Genomic DNA, 25,994 nt, shown 5'->3' on the forward strand with positions numbered 1-25,994 from the left:
ACAGTAAATCCTGGGAGGCAAAGTCATTCATTAAGCGTTTCATCAAATAGTTGATTTAACTATTTGTAACATATCAAAAGTCTTACAATTTGAACATGAATTTGTGCAGTACAACTTTACTTTTTGCTTCACTCCTTCCTCTTTTGATCTAAACCCAAAGGTTAGAAACTCGATAACTAATTATATGTGAAGCAGTTTAAAAATAGTTCCCCCTTAACCGGCTGCTACAGTAAAATATGCCATTTGAATTCATGCATCACCGTTATATCTAGTCATTTATTGCATGCTATGACCATGCAATAAATGACGAATATAATGCTATGAGAGCTTTTATATTTGATACTTGCTTTAAACACACAACGACAAATGAAACAGTCAGCACACGTCCCATACTGACACATGTGATCGTTTTGTGTCTTATAATGAAGCCAGACTGACCAAAGACCAAAGGGAAAGATAACGTGCTTGGAACAGCAGAGGGAGAGTCAGGCGGCACGGGTTGGGGAAGTTCAAGCTAATGTTCCTCTAAATATGTTCCAAATTTCAATGCAGAAAACACAAAAAGATGTTCCAGGAAGATTAACCAATTCCCCATCAGTGAAAACACACACACTATCACCATCCAAAAGGTCTGCACTTTGTTTAGCAAAGACTAACCAGAAATCCACCTGACAGAAAAAAACCAATTGCCAGCACATGGAAACGAAACCTTTCAACAGTCCAATTCACAGCAGGAACATCTGTAACCAAGCATCATGGAAACTTTAGATTGGGTGAGCACAAATTTTAGTCAGAAAATGACCAAAATCGCAATTAATTGGTGCGACCAACACCGGCCATCTGTGATGCTTCTTTACACCCATGCTAGCAGCTCTTTGAGGCTTTATGGAGGCATTGAGGTGCTCTAAGCTAAATGCTGACGCTATGACACTAACATTTACCGTTTTTACTACCTTAGCTTAACATTTAAGCTAATATTTGCTAATTAGCACAAAATAGGAACAATAGTTGAACCAATGCAATGAACACATTTTTACTAATTATGCCACAGTTTGGCCTGACACATTAGTGGCTGCTTGAGGGAACTGTGACGTCAACACAGCACCATAGTCATAAATGTGAGCACAAGAAGTAGCAGTGTACTTTTCAATGATAAACACTTGAATATCAAGCCTTTGCCCACATGCTGTGCGTGCCTTCATTTTCAGTTTTTCATGTGCACAAAGTTATTGTCTGTAGGATTCAATATTTCTATAAAGTTTTCTATGTGCTGGGGTCTATTGCTACCTGTTGCTCTGGCATGCTCTCAACAGCACTCGTTACCATGTGGAAAATCCATGTTTTAATAAATAAGCTATGTCAACACGTGCATGGGTAAGTGTCAAAACTGAGAAGAAAATTTAAATGGTCATAATAGTATGCAAACAAAGCGATTGCTAAGTTTTAAGCAGGTTTTTTTTTTGCAGAACATATAATCGCAGGCTTCAGGTTACAAAAGCTAGAAGGTGCATGGCAAACCAAAACGTCACCAAAGGACACTGCACACCAGCAGCTGTGATGCCATTTTTGGCATACACAAGCCACAACTGCAAGTATAGACTGCCTGCAACATTTCATACTGAAAGTGGCTTTAACCTTTATAGAAAGGTTTTAGTCCAAACTACAAAGGGAATCCCCTGGTGTCCCCACAAGGGAACTATCCACTGGGGACAACTAACGTGAGTCAGAGGTTTCATATTAACCAATTTAATGGTAGCTCAAATATTTCAGTCAATACTAAAGTGGTGGACCAACTAACAAAATACCAACACCATAACAAAGTCCACAAATCCTTTAAAAAAAAAAAGAAAAAAGAAAAGAAAAAAGAGACAACACATCATTATTTCCAGCCTAAAGAAATGATCTACAAAACTACTAAAATAAACTAGCCAAAATAAATACACTTGACAAAGTAGCACTGCATTCATTATCACCATTTATCTTCACACATTGAGCTCACATAAACCACAGGGAAACAACCCAACCCAACCCCCCCCCAGAGCACACATTAAATGGTTTATATGTCTCACCTTTGAGTGTCAAAACCCGAAGAAGGAAGTTCTTAGAAATGTGCCCGTATTTAACTGCTAGTGTACGTACAGAGGTGAAAATAGTATAAGAAAAGCAAAGACTCACTATTGTGCGCAGTCGATGAGTTGATATTCGTTGGACCTTTCCCAGCATGCCCGCACACCTTCGTCCTGCCAGAGGATCTTTGCGTGGTCATAAAACTCCTGAAAAGACAAAAGCTTGTTTGGATCAGCAACACATCTGAGATCTGCGGCTTTCTGCGACTGGAAACAGGGTAACTGATTGTAAAAACAAGAATTACCACCTTATGGTTGTTAACCTCCACCAACACCTGAAGTTGCATTAATTAATTTCAATTACGATTTACAATAAATCAAATCTCCCTCCCTATAGTCATGCGTCACATATCCACAAGGTTTCTGGGAATGCACGGGCGTGGTTGGAGAAGTGCACGCCCAGATTTCGGCAGGTGTGTGGAGAAACTACAGCCAGACATCATTATTATCAAATGAGACAAAATATTTCTGATGTCCTGATTTTTAAATAACTGCAACGTGATCTAATTTGCAGAGACGCTTATCTCCAACTTTTCCCCATTTTTGTTCACTGTGAGGCGAGGGGACCATGAAGGGCGCCGGACAGACAGGTTAGACATTTTAAACAAAGTAGAGCCAGTAAAAGTTAAGACTTCATACCGTTTTAGCAATTCAGCTTACATCTGTCAACTTATGTTACCCAGTTACAATTGGCTAAATCACCCAGTGTTGTATGTCAGATGTTTCTTTGTGCTGGAAGTGATAAACTCCTAGTCTGTATGTTCCTCACTTTCTCTCTCTCAACAGCGCATGTTTTTGGATTTTTGGGGGCCTTTTGGGCCACGCATTATGCATTACAGATGTTGGATATCATTAACTTACAGGGCCTTTCACACAGGAAGCAACATGTGCTGTGTTGACCTCCAAAAGTTGAGCAAACAGTCCAAAATATGTGCTAAGCTAGCCTTAACACATAATTGTTTGCAACCACATGTAGCGTATACACGTTCTATTCGTCACACAAATGTTCACTTCAATTCAGTTCAGTTATATTTATATACCGGAAAATCATAACAACCGCTGCCTCAAGGCGCTTTATACTGTAAGGTAAAGACCCTACAATAATAAAGGGAAAGCAGTTAAAGTTGGTCAAATGTGACTAACACTTACTGCTGTCGCATTTAGTCAGCTTTTGCAGGACATTCTGATGTCACAGTGAAGTTTACCTTTGACCTTTTAAATATAAAATGCCATCGCATAATTATTTTATTGGATTAAGCATTTGTTTATATTTCCTGTGATGTCACTGTGACCCTGATCACTATAGTGTAATCAGTTTAACCGAGTTCAGTTTCATGAAATCGCCTGAAAAGTGTTCAAGAAATGTAGCGTTTACAAGGCGGGATACAGAAGGACCGACAAACTAACGATCTGCTCTTAATATTAGTGACTAGTTATACATGAAAAAGTTGAGTGTGATCTTGGACAGGCCTGTGTCCCTTTCTTACAGCTGTATTTTTCATCTGGTTCTCGATGGCTGAAACCGTTTAAGGACAGCCGAGGGGGGCAGTGATACACCCCAGCTTAGTTTGGAGTTAAAGGCCGGCTCGCCGAGGAGCAGCAGATGAGCAAACTGATATAAGCAGGAAACAGAGCAGTTCACAGAGTTCATGTAGAAACGGAGAGCTTTGTACCAACACAAGGCTACACTGTCACTACGCAGGGGCCTATCTTCACTGTGATCTAGAATTGTCACATACAATGGAGACAGGCACAAATAAGCCATTATGAGACATAGAGTTAAACTGTATACTATTAAAAAAAATCAGGAAGGATTAAGTAGGATAATGGAATGAGTAGAAGTCATGGGTTATCAGCTGAGCCTTTCACTTTAGAGAAGTGGCCTTTTGGGTAATTTGTACGTTCTGTATATGAGTGGCAATCTATTGTTAGTGTGTGGAAAGTAACATAGACAAAGTTACTGAAAATCGCCATAAAAGTGTTACCAGCTTCAGTGTAATTGTTAACCAAATGCTGGGCACTGTGTTTTCCACCTATCACTGCAGAGTTGGTCCGACAAGTAAAGACTAGTTAAAGGCTATGAGCTGGGCTAGAATCAAAACACTCTGAGAGATATAACTTGCTATGTAGCAAGTCCAGTATAGCTAGGCTTCATCTACATTAGCTGGGGAGGGTGGGTAACTAGCTCTCTTTGTTAACCCATTCTTTTTTTAGGCTCTGCGCATGCTCATGTAAAAAGGGGGCATTTGATGTATCCCTTGACTATTCCTACAAACAGAATTTAAAGACTGAATGTTGCCTACTTCTGACAGAGGGATAGGTGATTAAGATACATACAGGATATAAGAAATTAAACAAAAATGCAACAAATAAAGAGGACATGGGATTGGGGTTTTTTTTTTTTAATTATGGTACGCTATCAGAAGCTGCTGTGTGTTTCTAACTTGATGACTACAAAAGGTGCAAAGTGTGAAACTATAAAACATATTATAGGCTACTCAGTTCATTCAGGTGGGTCACATGACCTAATGCATGAGTTGTAGAAATAAGTTTAATTCGTCACCAGATCAAAGTGAACACGATTTTACTCATAGGCTAAAAACACAATTAGCTGCAGTTCGCAGAGTATAAAACAAACTTGGGAAAGGTTGGCAGCACAGGGCCTTTTGCATGTTCGCATGTTCCCAACGAGTCTGCTTCCTAAAGGTATGGATCAACAGGTTACATGTATAAAACACATTCCTTCTGCAGAAAATCTTTATCGCTCTTAGAGCACGCTCTAAACGCGGTGATTCTGAAACGACTGTGGTGATCTAGCTAAGTTCAATTAGCGCACAAAACTTTGGCTTTCAGCTCGGCATTCCACAGAAACCCACTACCGGTAATCTTGCTTCATAGTACACTCATCTGAAAAGTTAACCCTGGGAACTTTTTATCTTCTGACATGTTGCACAAAGTGAGATTTTGCACATGACATAAATGTTTGGCATTAAGGTGCTGTCACACTTTTTCAAAAGGCACTGCTCAACTCAGGAAACAGTTGTTACTTAACAGAAGAACTAACTGGTCATGTATCCGCCACTGCAGTTTTTAGAATTTATTTTATTTTACGCATGTGGATTTTAACTTTAACGTTTCGCTGTATCCGATTGATTGATCGTCCCCAAAGTGCATGCATACAGGTGAACTGTATGCACTTACTTGTTGTCTTTACACACACAGTCTTATTCATTATTGTTATTTTAATTTATCCCTGTAGACTGTGGGAAGAGCTCAGAGCAACGTTTTGGACGTGCTGGAATTCAGAAGGTCTAATGATCGTGACAATGACATTAACTTCCTTCTGAACCAACTTAGAAAAACTGAATGTAATGACGTAAAAACAAGTGAGACTGTAATTGCATCCTGGATTTAAGGGCTTTGAATTTATAGTTTAGGATAGCTAAAAGCTGTGTCAGCTGGGAAACGCTCTAATGCTCCTCCAACCCTAAACTGGATAAACAGTTAAGAAAATAGAAGCAGATGAACATTTTTCAGAATAAATGATCAATCGAAAGCAATAAGCACCATTTGAAATAAATTGCAGCAAAGAAAAAAAAGTGCACACAAAAACTTTTTATAAATATTGCTAAATATAATTTCGTTTAATAATTTGTTTACCCTGCCAAAAAACAAAAACCCAACAACTACAAAGGATGTAATTTGTTATCATGATCAGCTCAACTACAAAAAGAAAAGGCCAAAAGAATCTAATAATTAAAATAACATAAAAAAGTGGGAAAGTTTAAATCTGGGTGAAATCTGTATCCATTGGTTGTTTTGTCAGACCAGCTTGTAAATCAGCTAACAATGTTGGCTTTAAGAAGAAAAGAAGTGTTTCAGTTAGGAGTAACAACTAACTCACTTATTCTCTTTTTTAACTTTATTTTGTTAAATAATACAGTAACCAGTAATATGTAAATATGGCTTTACCAATAAATTTGTTATTTTATTACCAGTTTCTTTCCCTTACAGTTTATGCAGGACTGTAAACTTCCTGCTGTATAAAAAGCTACAATAGCTATGCAAAGTTTTCATGTTAAGAACTGGAGCTTGCTTATAGACCCAATCTGAGATGCTGTGCTGCAGTTATCATTTAATTATATTTAAAAGGGTTCCTACAGAATTAGAATTAAAGTATCATTTATATGTTTTAGAAGTGTATGTGTTTATTAAGGCAGGGGTGTCTGTGTGAATGACTAAGTCTTTTATTTTTATATATTATTTTTAATTGCAAATCAATACACTTAGACAATGAAAAATGATAAGAGCATAAAATAAAACACAGATAAATCTTTATGCCAAATCCACAGATGACCTTTATTTATTTCCCATCCTTTTTTGATGCATCTCGGCCTTATTTACTTTTTCATGGTCACTTTCATTTAAAGACTTCCTGCATATTTGTTACTGTAAAACGAAAGTGAAGGGGTTGGTGAATTTGTAAACACACACACCCCACCTGTCTGTCCTGAAAGAGGGATCACTCCTTTGCTCCTCTCCCTGAACGTTCCTTTTCTTTTTACCATCGAAAGGCTTTTAAGGATAGGGTATGCTGTGTGCTGCAAACAGCTGAGCACAGGTATGCAAAAATCAGTCTACAAAGACTAAGTTAGTACAAAAGTTTTTCTTTTAAAATAGAAAAAAAAGTTCAGTGCTTAATGTTTACAAAGAAAAAGTAATTTTAGTGAATAATAATTATGAGGATTGTTGATTAGACATAAAGCTTCGAGGGGAAATTCACAAAAAGCCTGTGGATATTCAACACAAGCCCTATGCTTATTGTCTGTCTACAGTGAAAGGCAGCGTCAACCAGTCAAACTGGTTTCCAGTAGACCCTAAGGCCAGGCAAGGGGGAGCGGGAAGAGGAGGCAGCTGAGGAGGAGCCGACCCCATCATTTCTCTTTCCTTAACAAATACGCGTTCAGATGGACAAACTGTTCAATTTTTGATGCTCTTTAAACACTGCTTTAAATAACCAGCTATCACTGTGAACTTTTCAAAAATCACAGCAGTACTTCACTAACAGCACTGCCTTCACGTTTGGATTTACTGTAATCCTCAACACCCTAAAATTAAAAAGAGTTCTGGTTTTTCCCTCCTGCAGTGGAAGTCTAGTGACGGACGGACAGCCCGAGGGAAGGGTCAGCTCGAGATAGGCCCACATAATAAATTTGCCATGACGTAACAGAGACAATATCAGGAGACTTCCTTTTGCTTACACACAAATACGCTCACTCTTTACTGGAAACTCAGCTGTAAACGACAAATGTACAAGACAAATGTACACGAAAGGAGCAACCAGTTTAAACACTAAGGCCACCATGCTGGAAAAACACAGACTCTGTGTTCTTTTCCCTCTATGTAACCGCTCCCCTGTTAGACAACAACTGAGTAATGCTGCACTCAGGAGTTTCATTTATTTTCTGCTTATAGAGATTTACTCATCAGTTAATTTGACCTATATACAATAAACATAGAAAGTATAAGATCACAAAAAAGAAAAGCTGCAAACTCACATTTGGGAAACTAAAGTTAGGGATTTTTTTCCTCCCGTTTATCAGAAACTATCACTATTAAAGACCCGGTTGTTTGAATCCCTGCTTTAACAGTGATTGTCAGCTTCTCACAGATGGCGTCCCAAACGCAAAGGACGTGTTTTTCACTGTGTGTGGTTGCATGATCATAATCTTATTGTCAGATTTGTCAGCAGATAATGGGGATAGTTATAGGGCCAAAACAAAATATTCATTCACTTTAAACATGCATTTACTGAATGTGTTAAAAACAAAAACAAAAAAAACAACAACACTTTTTTTGAATGTATGATTTCCTTAAATTTTAAATTAGTACATAATTTAAATGAAAAACAACCAGATAAATGAAGAAAGGGAGATGGATGCAGGGCAGGACACAGGCTGATCTGGTGTAGAGATAATGGTGTGTTTTTCAGTATTAGCGCACCTTCATACACTAACCCACCTCAGGAAACCGGTCGTTCCATCATCTCAGCAGACAAATCAGAGTAGCATACATACATAATTCCACCATGTGAACAGGAGCCGTCAGTTCGGCATACAGACGACAAAAGGTCTGTATGCCAAACTGTAAATTGGCAAGTCAGGGTGTCATAAAGTGTATGCTGATTTGAGAACGTAAGCTGACTGGACAGAACACCGGCATCGCAGCGACGCACAGAGAAACGGAGAGCCAACATCTCCTGACCCCTCTGTCCCCAAAAGTGGACCAGGTGAGAGACCACCTCATCCATAGCTGCAACAAACTGTTCCCAACATAAGCTCATCTATTGAAACATTTTCAACTTTTGCTTCTTTTGCATGATCTTGGCTCTAGCTAAGCTAAAGTAAGCGATTGGGCTTTTAGGGTGGAGGAAACACATTCAACATCTGATTCGCTATAGTAAAAATGCAAAAAAGTAATCAATGTGCCACATTCAATTAAAGATCAATGTAATTTAAAAAAAATCTATTTTTTTAAATAATCATTGGATGCAAAATTGTAATTGAAATTAAAATTTAATTAACTGCCCACTGTTAGATAGTTAACAAAAAAAAGCTTGAATTTTGCGGTCATTGTGTACTTACTGAAATATTGGAGATTGTTCAGTAGCGAAACACAAATTTAAAGCCAGAATACTTAACACACAAACTGATTCTGTGGCCGCAGATTTCAACCCCAAGGGGCGTCAAGTGAAGGGTGAACATTACTTTGTAAAATATGATTGATCAACTAATCTGGAACACCAGTCTTAATAACAGAAAGACATGAGCAAATAAATCAATGAATCAATCTCCAGATCAGTGGTGGGACCTTCATCGACTTCCTCCCAGGCCGCTGGGAGCAGACTGGTCTACGCGTTTATGGAAGACATGTCCCTCTGGACACATTTAGGTTTATTACAGACAATTAGAGTTAATCGGCGGTGTGGTACTCTCAGGTGAGAGGCTCATTCAATTGACAACCTCCGAAGCGGAAGCACACTTGCTAATTACTGAATCACCACGCAAACACACCAGGCGGACTCATACAGGCTGTCGCGTGATACCTTACTCACCTCTAGCACAACTAGCCAGAACACCTGTAAGATTCAGCAGGCTAGTAATGAGAATCTGACACATTTACACCTGTTAGTGCAAAATAGCAGGAGCGATTTTACAACAAAAAACACCCACTGGGGAAAAAGAGATTTGATTTATTAACTTGCAGCAGCTTTGTTTAAAACCAAATTGCTCTTCAAAAATTGTGCTGTTCAATTTTGTTTTATTGTCTGATCACATGTTTCATTGTGTCACGACATTCATTATTTTCTTTACACACAGATCAAGAGGTTCGAATGAAAGCAGAAGGAAACAAACTGCATTTAAAAGTCAGAGATCTGAGATGAAGTACAGTTGAACTTACTGTAGGAAAATCAAAATCCTTCTGGTTTACTAGGTTCAGGACATAATCAATCCGAGACTGGTTCTCAGGACAGGCTAACTGGCAAGGAGGTGTGAGCGTATTCATGGCCGCCACAATCGTCTGTATGAAAAGAACACACAAACACAAAAAGCCTCATTCATTAATATTATTCATAAATGTGTTTACACTGCCTCAAAACGGCTTTAGATACAAATTTTCATCATCTTAGCCCCTCAGTCACCCACGCCTAGAGGCTGTTTAGCCATCGCCAACAACCACCACCTGCTAGTGATAAATCTGTATTCCCCATGTGGTTGGAGGTATTCGAGACTGCACCGCAAGCCTCCATCTGATTGCTTTGGTCGCTAGCAGGTTGCTTCTGCACTTTTTGAAATTTCTCCACCACCCAGCGAGTGGGTAGTGGGTGTTTGTAGACGAGATGATGCAAACTACAAGTGACTGTGACAATGTGGTACTGCCCAAAGTAACAGCAAGGAGAGTTGTGGTGCAGCAAATTTTTGTAACGACTCCCAGCTGGTTGGGAGCGCACATGGGGTCGCTGACCGGTCTGAAGCAATGTGTGACTGAAAGCCTCCTCGCTTAGAATACAGCATTGAGTTTTGGATTTTTTTATTTATTTTTTTAAGAAGCTATAATCCATGTTTTTTCCTCTTTTAGCCAAAAACCTGCATATCAGACAGAACATTACAAAGAAACATCATTCATCTATCAAAGGAAAAAAGAACAGTGTCTTACCTCTATAGCTTCTTTAATGTTGTTTTTAATATCATGAATTTTCTGTTTTTTCTCCCTGTGAAGAGAAGAGTTCGCATGTGCTTTATTTATTTATCACTTAAAAGCATAGATGGCAACTAGCTTTAATTGACCTAAGCTACAAAGGTTAACAGTGAATGATGACATTTAAAGAAATATTCATGTACAGCTATAAATCCAAATATGGCCATCGCAGTGCAACAGGGACAGGAAACAATATTTTTAAATAAAAACTGTAATTACACAGAGATGTTTTGTTTCTTCAGTGTCAGTCCCAGTGGATTCCAGTGGAAATGTGCTGTGTAATATTAACTTCTCCAGGATGTATTTGTCAGCCTAGAGCTAAATTATATCTGACATCAGTATTACGACTGCCCCACATACACAGATATTTTGTTTATTTGCTGACCAAGTGCAACCACTGAATTTTGCTGATACCAAAGAAGAACAGAACAGCTTGTCTTAATTTTGACAAAGACATTCATTAATAGGGATGGGTACCGGTATCCGGTGCCATGATGGCACCGGTTCTGACATAAACGGTAGTAACCAGACCGAAAAGCAGCGCACATTTCGGTGCTTTATTTCGGTGCTTTTTTTTCCTGAGCTGAGATACACTTCTAGCCAATCATTTTACGTTTCCGAGGATAGTAGGCGGGTCCAGGTAGGTACGTTCTTTTAGAGCAGAGCTACAGATTAAAAATGCCCAAGGCGAAGCGGTCAAAAGTCTGGCTGTACTTCACAGCAAAATATGCAAACTCAGCAGCAACAAGTGCTTTAAGCTGATACTGTGATACTGTCAAAGGAAGTAACACCTTGAATCCGATGAAACACCTGGCGACGCATAGCGTTTTTTTTAAAAGCCCAGAAATGCGCCGTATTTGATAGCTTGCTGCGAGACCTCACACCGAGCACATCTACTGCGGGTGGGTTGCCTGTTATGCAACATCCCCCAAAAACCCGGAGAGGAGCGTCCTGGCCCCTAGCCCTGCCAGTGTAGCAGAAATGATGACGGATGATGATGGCAGCAGCAGCCATTCTTCTCTGCGTGAGTAACTTAATGTTGTTCGTGTGTGATTTACGTTGAGTAGGCTAACCACGTTATTACATTAATGCACGTAAGGTGAACTAGCAAACACCGTCGTAGTTACATGCGGCTGTCTTCTTGTTTGATGGCAGATACTCCCTTCACCCTGGCCAAAAAGGCTAAAATGACCAAAGAAAAAGAGGGAAACAGTTAAACATGAGAGGTTTTTGGACAAAGTTTGTGTTTTTTTCCAGTGTTTAAGCACTGCTTCCAGCCAAGAGTGATACCATATATGCCCTATAGCTGCAGAAAAGGCTAACATTGTTATCTTTTTACAAAAAACAAGCTGACCATGAGAGGTTTTTGGACCAATTTTGTGTTCTCCATTCTTTAAGCACCCGTTTGAGCACCGTTTGAGCACCGGCACCGTTTCAAAAGTACCGGTTTGGTACTAGTATTGGATAAAACCTAAACGATACCCATCCCTATTCATTAAGCACTAAACCACACAGCTAGTTGATTGTTATAGTACATTTTTGTACTATAGTTTGAGAAGTCATGAACACCAAGGAGCCCAAAGTACTGCTAAATTAAATAATACGGTCCACATTTTGTCCTTCCTTGTCGTTGTAGAGATAAACAGAATTTCACAACATGGCAGTTCATGCAATCTGTGAGCTTTGCTGATATCGCGAAGCACTGACGTCACACAGAAACATAAGTGCTGGATTCCTTCAAATGTGTCCTGACAAAACACAAAAGTCTGGTTGTTGAAATTCAGATTTGATAATGAATTCCACAAATATCTCAACAATGGGCTACTTAACCTTACAGCAAGAATACAAACCCTAAAATTAAGCGTATACAACTTGTGCTGAGGGGAAAGATTTTAAATTAAAGGCATGGGTGGATATCTCTCGCTCATGCGTCCTATGTAAAATGTAAACAATACTTCCCAGTTGTAGCCACTTCACATGTTAATATAAAAGCACATGTGGGCATTTTAATCAGCTACCATCGCTAGCTGGCACTGAAATAGTAAAATATGTCAATATTTTAACCAAAAATATAATATTTCTGGGATGAATGCTGGTCATTTCTAATTGATATTCGAATCTTTTAAAGCGTTGTTGATAATAAGGTGGATTAAGAACAATTATATCAGAACAGGCAACACAACAGCAGCACAAATTCTCCAAAACAACCCCGTGTCACTTATTCTGAGCACTTTCTGCCTTATTCCAGATGTGAATTTTTGCAGTGATCCTCATTCTCACCTATGACTATTTCTCCATACAGAGACCAACACAGCTGTACAGATTTCTTTCGTCTGCATATTTACAAATATTTTTAAAAAGCACCCAATTTCTCTAAATAATTGCCATTTAAATTCATGGCAGTAGGATATATTCCTGACTGGTGAAAAAAAACAAGTCAAAAAAGCACAGAAGACCTGAACACGCACTGCAACTGACCTAATGACATGAAACGCAATCAGGCTAAAAAGAGAAATCCACCCCAAGTACAAAAATCCATTCAGAAAATTGCTTTCACAGGATTTTTGCACACATCCCTGTTTTGTTTTTTCAAGGCAAATATTAATCGATTCCTTTCTGATTGCTGGTCAAACCAGTCGCTGACTCTATGTGACAAAATTCACCAAAACACATGCAGTAAGCAGCTTCAGGTACTTTTCCTGCTATGAACATATGTGTCACAGTCAGTAATCACTAACTAACAGCAAGTCTGTGAATAACTTGATAAAAGGTCAAATAAAACCTGACTGTGTTTGAGTTTGTGATCTCTCTACGGTCTAAAGCATAAGTGTCAAACTCTGGCCCGCAGCCTAATTACATTTGGCCCGCGAAGCCACACCAAATTACTATTAGAGCTGGCCTACTGGTATTATACAGCTAATATATATATTGTTTAGTATTAAGCTTTGCTTGTTCCATATTCAGTTTTTCAGCAAAACTTGTTTGAGTCCATAAGAAAAGATTCATTCTCATATCTGGAGGAAGATTTTTTTTTTCAATAAATATTAATGTTAGCCCACGACTTTGTTCCAGTTTTGAATTTTGGCCCACTGTGTATTTGAGTTTGACACCCCTGGTCTAAAGGAAGCTTTGCTCAGGTAACACTCGAGTACAACCATGAGTGCACTCTGTTGACCACTGTTGACCTACCAAGTCCAACAGAGTCAGTCCTTTCTCCCAGTTAAACTGTCATTAATCTAAAAGAAATGATGTGAGTTTCTAAACTCAGCTGCTTTAAATCAAATCTCCTAGATAACAGGCTGTAATTCATAAGGCTACAGCTTTTATATCAAATTATTAACATCATTCTATATTACCACGGTATGCTTTAAAGTGAGCTTAAAAAGCAAGTTGCTAGCCTATGACTCGCGTCCCTCTGCTTCACAGTCAGATCCATCTCTCACTCATAATGTCTCGATTTATTTTAAAAAAACAAATAAAATGGTGATGGCACAAATACTCAATTTGATGTTAGTCTATAGGTTTACCTGGCGACCCAACCTTGTCATGTGTTTCATTCTCTTTGTCTAACTTGTTTATATTTTCTTCCAGTTGGCTTATTGGTTGACTCAACAGTTGTAGCCTGTCTAAAAAAACAAATAATAAAATAAAATAAAAAAATATTGTCCTGATGCTTTTTGGCTACATCTATGTGAACACTCCCACTCGCCTGAAAATACAACAAAGTGATTGAAAGCATTGTTAAGAACATGCCAAAGTAGCATGTGGTGATATAACCCTACCCATAAAGAAATCCCAGCCAATCAAAAGTATACAAGAAAGCAGCAAACAACGCAGCACACGGCAGCTTCACCTCCATCCTAGCTGGGAGGAGCCAGGATGTGAGGAAGCAACATGAGTGAGGGAATTGAGGCTCCATGTGAATGTAATGAAACTCACTCAAATGCTATATTCCTCACACTAGGACCTCCACAAGATAAATAAGTAAATAACAGATCACCTCTATTAAAAGGAGCTGTCCTGCTCAGTCATCTCTCGTGTCCCCCACCCATTTCCTGGTGTGTCACTAAACACCACCATCATCATCATCCCACTACCGGCTCCTTACAAATACCTGTGCCTGACCTTACCTTGAATGGCAAAGCCTTGCATGCAGAGGGGGAAACCCACAGAGTGAAAAGGAACCCTAACAAAGACTGGGAATTCATCACTGCACCGGGGCGCCTGGGTCTGTGAGAAGCGTCTGTTTGATGCGACCCAAAAATAAGCACATGATGATTCTTCTAGCCCAAAACCCCTTTCAAGGAAACTGATGATTAAGAATAGAAAAATGTGACTTTTATTTCCACTGCATCAAGTTGGGAAGGAGTTTTAGGAAATTCACAAGACAGGGTGGCTAAAAGCACCCAAAGCCATGTTTCCACATGAAAAGCTGACAAGGACAAAGCCTTCCTCCTGTGCCACACAACTTTTCACTAATTTGCTCCACAACAATACAAAAAAGCCCCAACAACTTTATTTTCCTGACTCACAGGAATGACAGGAGCTCCTCCCCTCTGTTAAGAACATCGGGTTGAAAAAGTGAGAATATGTTTAGTAAATTTTACAGTTTACCAAAAGGAAAAACCTTTTACTTCTTTGTTATAAATGCGAGACAACATAAAGCACATCTAAAGCTGTGTAATTACCTTTAAAAGGCATTTTGCTGCTTAAACTTTCTCTAAGCAACCTTTTTCAGTCACTGCGTCTATTTATCAGTAATGTTAACAAACAGCTGGCTCACAGCACAACCCAGACACCAACGCAAACTTGCAGTAAGTACAAAAAAAGACAAACTCATGTTACTTCAGATGGTACACAGTTCAGCAGAGTTCTCCATAGGGATTTTGATTATGAGCCATAATACTGTAGCGATCCAAAGTGAACATAATACGAGGTTTGATATTGTGAAACGATGGTATGATATCAACCTTCCTTAAAGACATTATATTCACCATGTTGCAGAAAAAAAAACTATAACCAATCAAATGGCAGCGATCTTCTACCAGTGTGATTGACAGGAGATCAGTGTTACCATGGAAATGTTTAAATCAAGCTCTATTGTACCAGTGACAAAGTTAGACAGGAAGTGGTTGGTTAGAAGGATGTCCACCTGTTATGTTGGGCAGTAATCAGTCCATACCAGCAGTTAGGCTAATGTTAGCTAACATTAGCCAGAAGAAAGACCGTCTGATGCAACTCGGCTAGCAAATATTCATCCGGCATTGGTAGTCTTATTAAATAAACTTTTTTATCCTTATACTGACACCAAGGTGTACATTTATCTTTCAGCCACTGTAGACTGCATATAAATGACAAGCATAACAGGTCAGGACAAACTGGAGTTTGTCTCCTCACTGATTTGGTTGATGCTAATTGTAGATAGAACGCGAGTACGTGCTCTGCCGACGTCACGTTGACTTCAGTGCACTTAACGACAGGTGTCATTACTAACAATGGTTTTCTGGAAGAAAGAGTCTCTGGGTGTTGCAGAGGCTTAATTCCCAATTGTCTACACCTGACGAGGCGTGGATAAAGGCATGCCTCAGGTTGGCTCAGGGAAAGATGCCACTTCTTACCTTCATGCTCTCCGGGCTGTCGTCTTTAGCTGAGGTTAAGTAATTTAAAATAAAACCAATGTTTCTGCAAACTCTGGACTCAGTCTACACTTTATGTTGCGTCGAGCCGGGCTGTGACATAAGGACCTGGAAGTCTGTTTTAATTCTTATAAACAATGTGGAGTATATTTAACCAGCATGCATCCCTACTGATTTTAGAAAAGGTAAAAACCAGAAGATCCTGCTGTGCATGAAGTTAATACAAAGTAAGGAACTACTGCAGCAGTGCTTCTGCAATCTAAAAACAGTTTACACTCGCTGCATTACGAGGTTTTATAAAAAGGTAAATGCCTCTTAAAATACTGCACTTGATGCATATTGTTTAACCCACTATGATAAAATACTAAGATATATATATGGAATTTGTTGGTGTATAGACATGTATAGAATATTTTTTTAAACAGTTAGCATAAAAGGCTTTCAATCTGATTTACCATTTTCACAATGAATCCAATAACATTTTGTTTTTTCTTTCATTGTCCAACTAACACTTCAAATACAGTATTTCTATTAGCTATAATATAAAAACAAGCTGGAAACAGCTGCTAATTCATCACTTCTAAATATATGGTTAAAGAAATTATTTATAGGCAAGAACAGTAACATCCAATGCTTCTTTTTACTTCTGTATTTAAGGTGATTTTAAAAGTAATAACTAACCAAGTCTCCTGCTCTACCTGAAAACTTGAAGACTGGTGGGAAAGGTATTTTGTATCAGTGGTATCTTCTTAATGCCCCATTACTCCTCTCCAAAACATCATTACATAATTTAGGTATTTGGTCAACAAATATGTCAGTACCTGAGCAGATATCCATCTAAATGGGTTCCTTTACTCTAAAGAGAAACTGTGGGAGTGTTTAGTGAATAGTGAACTGAGGGGGAACCAGCGAAACTTACTCTGCGTTGAAGCCATTAACGTGCAATATTCGCATCTGTTTGACTATCGTACTTTTCCCGGATTCACCAGCCCCTGAAAGCAGAGAAACAACAAGTCAGACAAGAGTTTCATGAAGTTGTACAAGCAACTAAAATATCCAGGAAGGAGCAGAGATGGAAGGCATTTTGATGTTCCAAGGTTAGACGAGTCCTGGAAGCACTAAACAGCGATGCCTTTAATGATTTGAACTACAACAATGTTGCACCTTAGCAGAGAAGTCCTGTCCATTGTGCACAGACATTGCCCTGTCACAGGCCTTACCTACTTTTAAACAGTGCATGTTACACAAAAGCCAAAAGGCGAGACCTCGATGTACCCAACCTAAGAGTCAAGAACCTTTTACTTTTCTTATCTCTTTTTACTGCTCTTATCATTGACTGCTCTTATCTTATGTATGAAGAAACTTGAGTTTTACTTGAGTATTCCCATTTCAACAGTGCATTTTACTTCACTGTGTTTAAGAAGGAAATATCCTTTTTTAAAACATTACTTCATGTATTTGTTACTTTGCAGTTTCTGATTTTACATTAAAAAAAACAAAAAGGTCAGCGTATTATACACACTGCATTGTTAAAGATTAAACCGGTGGTTCCTGCCACTTCTGGCTAGTGACCTCTTCCAAAGGCAGTTCCTCCAAAGAGAGATTTCCCCTTTAAACGTCTCATTTAAAGAACAATTTTGAGACCCATTATGTCACAAAGCAACACACACAGACCAGAAAAGCAAACCTCATGACCCCTTAGATTTCTCCTGTGACCCAAACCCTTATCTTGGGAACCACAGGTAACTTCATGAATTGTTCTACCTCACCTTGGCAAAGCACTAAACACTAGGATACTACTTTTAACTTGTACTACGCATTTTATGCAACACTGAATCGTAAATACATTTAGCTTGTGTAGTTTTACATAGGGAGGCTGATGCACGACACGTGCACTTTCACCAAAGTCTGCCCCTTCTTCCAGAGGCGACAAGGACCAAGGAAAAAAAAAAAAAAGCTCCAACATGTAGACAACTATTCTCTCCCCGAGCATGTCATTCAGGAGAAAAACTGCTAGACCCTGAACCCTGATGTTAATAATTAAGAAAATAAATTTCTGGATAAGAACAGCCTTCAACGTGTCCTTGCAAAACTGAGTGTGAAAGGAGCCCGGCCATCACATCTCCATCCCCAAGCACCAGGAGCCAGCCAGGCTACAGGCCTGCTTTTCAGAGAAGGCGTAGAGCGAGAGAAACAGGCATTCAAGGCAAACTAGTAATCCTAATTTGCACTCTGTAGTCCAGCACAAGGGCTGGCCTTAAGGTTCACACTGCATCATGTCAGGAAGGCTCTCGTGATGAGGCCAAAAATAGCTTTACCAAATAATGGCTAATTAGAGGATATTAATTTCCAGAGTGGGTGGTGTGGACGGATTATGCAAAAAGAGAGAGAGAGAAAAAAAAAAAGTATGTCATATGCAGTATGAAAACTAGGCTCAACCAGGATGTACGCAGCAGCCACAAATGAACCAGATCACAAGTTTGGTTTTTTTTGGTTTTTTTTACATGTGTGGAGGTGAGAAAGAGCCATGCACAAACGCCCGCGAGTGGCCTCCCGGCCTCTGCGTGGTGCCTGTGTGTGTGTGTGTGTGTGTGTGTGTGTGTGTGTGTGTGTGTGTGTGTGTGTGTGTGTGTGTGTGTGTGTGTGTGTGTGTGGTTCCCTCACACAGATGGTGGTGTCTGTCTGCCCCCCTCTCTCTCACATGTTCTGCAATCATGCTCCATAATATCCCATGAATGCAGACAGGCCTGCTTTTTCAACTGTCCTGTGCCAAGACGCTTGAAGCGAATTAGTCGGGACTTCATGGCGTTGCATCAGTTCTTGATGCCTTGCTGTAACAGTGGTCCTTACACACTTTTCATGGGTACAGTCTGCTACAGTGGCACCAACATGAGTTAAACAGGTGAAAATGCTGTTTTGTAGGAACAAAATGGAAACAGTAATGTTAAATTTCACAAAACCTACCCAACAGCAGTAGCCGGTGAGTTGCCCGGTATATCTGTTTGTCTTTTTGGAGCTGCTTCTCAATCTTTTTGTTGGCTTCCCTCTGTGCCTTCTCCTCATTTCGTTGGTCTTCAGTCTTACTATTGCCAAGGCAGCCCATCTTCCCAAAAACCCAGTTGCAGGTTCAGGGTTTGGAGGCAGGGCGGTTGATATGGTTGGGGTAGGTGGGTGAAAGAAGAGGGTGATGGTCAGAAAAGAGAGGATCTTTTTTTAAATCAATCCCAAATTCCTAGACTGGCCCAAGAGAGGAACACCTGGCTCCAAATGGGTGACATGTATCTTGCCAGATGCAGAAGAAGTAGACGCCAGGTAGTAGACAGTGAGCTTCACCAGGCTTTGGCAAAATGTGTATGTGTGGAGGAGGGGATGGGGTGGGGGGTGTGGATATTTACTGGCAATTTATCAGCAACAGATCAGTCAGAAAGGAGCAGAGCTACGATGCCGCCCTTCTCAGATGCTTGATTCCTGTAGTTTTTTCCCCCACTGTAAATCCGCAATGAAGTCATCAACATTGATATGAGAGTGGATGTAAAATTTCCAGCTTCTGGCTGCACATGAATGAGTGTCTAGGGATGGCGATGGTGCTGGTGGTGGGGTCCAGATTCCTTAAAGGTGTATTTTTTTTTACCCCCCCTTCTTTTCCTCCTTTGTTTTAAATATACACGTATGTATATTTTCTCAAGCTTTGATGTTAAATCTTCCTCAGCAAATGTCTCCTCCGGAGCCCATCTTTGGCAGATGCCTCACTACTCTGCCGTTCAATTCATTTCCACTCACAACCAAAAAGAGCCCCGTTTTCTTTTTTTCCATCGACTCTCCCTTTAAATATAATTTCAGGTTATTATTTGAAATCCTATCTCAGGCTGGCCAGGAAAAAAAGCACATTAACAGGGCGGATGGGGAGAAATTAAAAAATTAATATTTCCTCTTAAAATGACGGCATGTGAATCATCAGGCTACAACCCGGGCTTCTGTCTCCACCACAACAGTCACATTATATATAGGAGCCTTATCAATAAGATCCCGTTTTTAGCCGATGTCCAAATTATTTCCTCTCCCCCGTAAGTAGATGCTGGTGCTTGGCTTTTTTTTCCTGAGGTTTCACGAGAACCCCCCCACCCCCCAAAGAAAAGAAAAAAGGAAAAAAGAAAAGAAAAAAAGGGGGGGAAAGAAACAAGGCCCCTTCTCCGTCCTTTTTCTCTCCGTAACGTCAATTTATATTTCTCCTCACATCAGAAAGCTTCTCCGGGGCCGAGCTAAGGCGGTGTTTGGCAGCTGGATGTCCTTGAATATAGCGCGATATCCAGGTGATATTCGTGGAAAATCCTCCGTTATTTTCCCGTTTGGCGCAGGTACAAGGCGCTGTCAAGTCTCTCGGATTTTTGTATTCCCTTTGAATCCGTATGGTAGATTATGGTTACATGTGCATGATACATGAACATACCGCGGTGTTTTCAATCACTGGTCCAACGGCGACGCTGTCATTTTTAACCGCCGACAGGCCGCGGTTGCTCCGATGAACCGGTCGGGGAGGTGAGACTCGTTTCTTTGCTGTGTTACCCTGAATTATTTTTGCCCACCTTTTTTTTTCTCTGAGAATTGAACATTGAGATAGATAGCGTTGTAGAGGCGGGGTGGGGCAAACGGCTCTCACGGAACCCTGGGAACGAAGAACCGTGGTCAAGTTTTCCGGGACGGAGAAACTCGACTTCCGCTGGAAGCTTTCACAATAAAAGCCGAAAGGACGCATAAGCGGAACTAATCTCTTAAAAATAGATGTTTTCGTCCTTTTTAAGTATTTTTTGCTGACACACACAAAAACAAATACAGGGTGTGTATACAGTTAGGTCACACGTCTTTGATTTAATGTTTTTCTGTGTTTTCATTTTATTTGTATTCTTGCACTCTACAAGACATTGCCTGATTGTATACTGGACCTTTGTGCAATCCCTCAGTTCACAGTTCACTAATTCGAGGTCATTTCTTACTATTATATATGAGAGTTTATTTTGACTGAAAAATAAATAAATAAATAAAAAAGATGCCATCCAAGTCAAAATTACTGGTTCTCATTTCAAATTTTAGACTTCATAACTTGAAACTTCTTTTTCCAAAAGTTTGAGTAAGTTGAAAATTACATATTATCCCACATGTTTGGCCTATGGCTGGCAAAAATAAAATAGTTTTGGTTGTTTTGTTTATTTCTTTCCGTGGCCTGAAAACAAGCTTCCATAATAATTTACAAAATCTCTCTGTTGTGGCCTTCTTCAGACACAAAAAACTTGTGGACTGATGTGTATAATCAGTAATAATAACATAAAACGGTAATTACAATGGAGGTAACGTAATAGTGATAGGGGTTATTTCCCCTGCAAAAGGAAAAAAAAGGTCATAATTTTTTTTTCACCTTATATTTTTAAACTTCACCATCATACACCGGCTGCACCTGACATTTCAGAACAGTTGCCTTTGAGGGAAGTGGCACAAATAGGAAGTTGGGCTGAATGATGACCTTTATCCTATGATTATACATTTCTACCTCAATGATGGTGCTCTACAATGTCCCCATTTATAGGTAGCAATGAGTCATTAAATGATTTGAGTACAAAAATCACATCAGCCGTCATAATTTTTTGGGTTAAAAAATGCAAATAGCTTGTGATTTGTTTTGATAGCAAAGGTCCTCACAGTGATGTGTCATAAATGGCCTCCACAGTAATGTGCTCTCAGCCCCATCCAACACTGGAATTTTAGACTTCCAATTTTAGACAGCACTTTCCACCACTGTTACCACCAAATCCAAGAAAATCTTTTGAACATCTGGGTTTTGAGGGATTATCTGGTGGCACATGGTGGTATAAGACCTTACTAAGACAATTTATGTTGTTTTGTTTAACCATTAAATATACAGGGGTCGGGGTCTTTTAGAATTCTAAACCATGCATTTAATAAAAGGGAACGTCAACAGGCTTAGATTTGAGCCTTGGCTAATTTGACCAGAGGTCCCAACGAAACCCCAGTACTCCTATAAGTGTAAGAAAAAGGGGAAATATTTTCAATATTTTATTTTATTTACTTATTTAACATGTGACATTTGACATTGATTCACTAATGCAAATCTATGTGGAGCTCAGGGCAAAGGGTTCCTGATAAATATAGCCCTGCAGCAACAGAAAATCCCAGAAAAAGCTTAAAATAAAAATCAGGCATCCAAGCATTAATTGAAGAAAAAAAAAAACAACAGCCTTTGAAACTTTTGCTATGTGAAACATTTATTCTTTTCACAGATTTTTGCAGTTCTTCTAAAACTGGCTTTAAAATCCTCTCTCTGAACTGCACAAAACTTACAGCCACACAAGTGGAGTTTTAATTATTTTTAAAATATATTTAGTAAATACATTAATTTTTTTAGTGTGTGTGTGTGTGTGTGTGTGTGTGTGTGTGTGTGTGTGTGTGTGTGTGTGTGTGTGTGTGTGTGTGTGTGTGTGTTAAAGTATAACGTTTCACCTGAACTGCGAAAACAGAACAAACATCAATACATTTAACCCACCCACCAAATCTTAAGGCCGAGAAGGTACTTTTGGCTTTTATTTTGAGGGTAATGTGAGAGTAACGCTCGTTTCCGCCTGCATGCCACTTGACGCATCTGGAATGAAGCAGGGTCGGATCACATGATTGCCCGGAGCGTCATGAAGCAGAGGTACAGAAGGGGAGAGGCGCCCTCTTTGAAGCAAAATGATTATTATCCTGTCCGCCGCCTCATTCAACACCTCTGACAAACTTTACATCAAGTTATTCAAATATCGGCTCATAAAGAGATTAATGCTTCCATATACATTCAATCGCAGTAACACCGCTAGGTTACTAATAACAGGAATATGCTAATACGACTATCAACAGTTAATAAGTGAAGGGCAACAATCTTGTTTACCAAATTCTTCTGGTGGCAAAAATGGAAAAAAAAAGTCCGTGTAAAAAGTAAGTGATAAAACTTGCAGCCTTTCAAAGCAAATGTATCACATGGTTTGTTACAAATTACTACTTTAATGGCATGTTGTCACATCTGATAGAAAAAGTAAACGTAAGCTCTCCGTTTATAACATTATTATTGTCACTTCATTCCAAACTAAACGGTGATTATAAAAGTCAAATTAGCGCTGTCAGTTATTTGAGAACGAAAAAGAAAGTAGCGATGCCCTGTTGGAATCGCATTTTAAAAGCTGCGAAGAAACTTTCATTAAATTACAAAAGACTACAACAGTGAATGCAAAACAAATGCTGAGACTCTGATAGAGGACTTCAGGAGGAGAAGGATATCTATAAATCATGTCCTGCCTTTCACAGTCTGCAAACCAATTCAACACCTAATGGAGCTTCTGAAACAGCGTTTACAGGGCTTTGCCAAAGACCACTGAGGTCACATTGCTTTAGTAACTCATGGTTTTTATTAATCTGGCATTGAGAGACTACCAACACTTTTTAGGGTATGCTATGGTTAATGCTAAGACTAGGATAGACCTTTATATATATATATATATATATATATATATATATATATATATATATATATATATATATATATATATATATATATATCTTATGTCTATAAAAAATACAAAAAAATCATGAAGCTGAAATGTGAATTTAGCATCCAGCAAAAACAAGATGTAATAATATTAAAAATTTTGTCTTTCTAACAATGAATATTGTGCTGTCATTGTTAGTCATGAGCGAAACTTAGAAGTCTCCACCTCGACGTTAGGTACTCAATAAATAGTTCCATGCCATCTTTACTTTGATATAACGGAAGTTTATTTCAAATGAAAGAACAATTATTTTTGTCATCTATAAGTCAAAATTGGAATTATTATTTCAGAAATTCAAGCCTTTTTTTCCTCAGATGTTTGAGTTAGTCAAAATTCTGATATAGCCACATATGGCTGAAAAAATTGTTTGTATGTTTGATTGTTTTTTTTCCACTGCTGGAAACAAACTTCTATAATAACACACAAAATCTCTGTTTGCATGATTATTTGTTTATCCTCCTAGAGCATCAGGAGCTAAACAACCAATCTTGGCACACAGGTACATCATAGGCCCCCGGAGGTTCTTATCTATATCAGATATTACAATGTCATCATGTTGCCAAGGAACCACCTAGCAACGTGCTAAAATGACCAGTTTTTAGTTGTTATTCATGCAAAACAACCTTTAAAAAGCTCAGTATCATTTTATTGTTGGACAACAATTTATCATTTATATCCACAAAAGTTTAAATATGCGTGATATTTTACACCTAGCATATAAATAGCATCTACCACACATATGTTTTATTTATTTATTCACTTTTCTCACTCTGATTAAGTATATAGGTTTGCCAGCAGCATTAACAAGCCTAACATTACTGTTGCATGGACATGTACTTGTAATAAATACTTTAATATTTAATTTACCAAATACTTTATTTGGTAAATTTTGCTCATTATTAGAGTTCAAAAGGATTATCCGAGATACGCTCACTAGCTAATGACCATCCGTGAGTGTGTGGTTTCACAGTCACCCCCATCCCACCCCCTCGCTCATCACATCTGGTTTCAAAACACCAAAATGATGACAACAATAATGCTAAACATGAGGTAAAAGGTACATCAGAAATTTTGAGGTAACAGGTCGTCAGTAGCTAGTGGGTGAGATCACACTGTGTTTGCTTTGAGGGCTATATCACTGACGTCGTACAGATCCTGGAGTCTTAACAGTCTTAACAGAGTATTAAGAGCAGTCTGAAGCCTGAACTTTGGACTTATTCCTTATACATCCGGTGACCTTATTAACATCCATTTTTTGCCGTCTTTACTATGTACATTTACCATTGTAAGAGCATATATGTGACAGAAAATCTGGAAAAACATAACACTTCATAATGGTTCTACCCTAAACTTACTGACGAGCTGCAAAAAGCAATAAAAACAATTATTTAAAGTAATTAAACAGACACTGAGAGCCATTCAAAAAAAGGACGTCCTGTCATCTTCACTCACCTCCTGGCGATTTAGATATGCAAGTGGCTCTTTGGCCTTTAGATCACAGACGGATGCATGTAAAACACACACACACACACACACACCTCCCTCCATAAATGTGTCAAACAGCAAGAGAAACAAGCTCAGGGCAAAACACATAAAGGTCATCAATGACAACTAAATGCTGCTGTGGCTCACTAATGAATGCCCACAGACGAGTGAAAAAAGACTAATAACTTCAATTTCAGAAGCAATATAAATGCAAAATCTCTGTAAACAAAACTTTTCTCAGTTCAACGGCGTTTTTGTCGTCGCAAACCACGTGCACTTCGCTTATAAGGTTTTGCCAGTATACTGACAGGAACTTTGTACAGTCATCTGCTAACTGTCAAAGTGGGTGGTAGCATGAACTATGACAGTAAAAATCTCAACAAACGCAAATGATTTGACCATATGTGGCATTTCTGTAGGTGTGAGCAATAGAGCCTTTGTCCTTATGCTGACCTGTACTGAAGGTACAGTCAAGGAGAAAACTTACACTTAAATAATTATGATATTTTCTGTGCACACTAACTAATAAAGTAAGTTAAAAGCTATGACAGGAGAATAACATTTGTCCTTTTTGTTATCTCTAAATCACTTCTCTCAACTATAGTAACAATAATGATGGTTTAATTCTGTTTAAACCAATTTGTCACCCACATTTGCATTTGGGTGACATAACTTTATTCAGTTATATCATGTTATACTTACATAAATCCTCTAGATGGTAGCATCTCTCACACATATAACATTCACTGCAAACAGATGTATCTACAGTGTTAACATTATTTTCTTCTTATATATAAACGAGCATGCTTATTGAGTGTTATCTGACGCTGACCAGAGAAACACATCAGCTTCCATTAATTTCTGGTTCACTTCCTTCCTTCTTTTGCCCAGCTGCACAG

The 25,994-nt window shown here is 38.9% G+C and overlaps 1 protein-coding gene across 4 annotated transcripts in view; it reads right to left on the reverse strand.

The window, feature by feature from the left end:
- The window catches only part of LOC147331293 (guanine nucleotide-binding protein G(s) subunit alpha-like), a 56,190-nt gene that overhangs the window by 17,996 nt on the left and 12,200 nt on the right, over nt 1-25,994 (reverse strand). For 2 of the 4 annotated variants that reach the window (XM_086293520.1, XM_086293523.1), the window contains exons 1-5: nt 18,986-20,734; nt 16,941-17,013; nt 10,344-10,398; nt 9,588-9,707; nt 2,176-2,273 (exon numbers count right to left, since the gene is read on the reverse strand). In XM_086293520.1, coding sequence (XP_086149646.1) covers nt 2,176-2,273; nt 9,588-9,707; nt 10,344-10,398; nt 16,941-17,013; nt 18,986-19,124 — 485 coding nt within the window. In that variant the 5' untranslated portion in view covers nt 19,125-20,734. Of the gene's footprint in view, nt 1-2,175; nt 2,274-9,587; nt 9,708-10,343; nt 10,399-16,940; nt 17,014-18,985; nt 20,735-25,994 lie in introns of those variants that run through there. The other 2 variants (XM_086293521.1, XM_086293522.1) reach the window with 1 other exon arrangement.

Source organism: Aulonocara sp. 'chitande type north' Nkhata Bay, linkage group LG5 (assembly GCF_057382095.1).
Source record: "Aulonocara sp. 'chitande type north' Nkhata Bay isolate Kocher_YH1m ecotype deep benthic linkage group LG5, A_spYH_male_GT1.1, whole genome shotgun sequence".
NCBI lineage: Eukaryota > Metazoa > Chordata > Actinopteri > Cichliformes > Cichlidae > Aulonocara > Aulonocara sp. 'chitande type north' Nkhata Bay.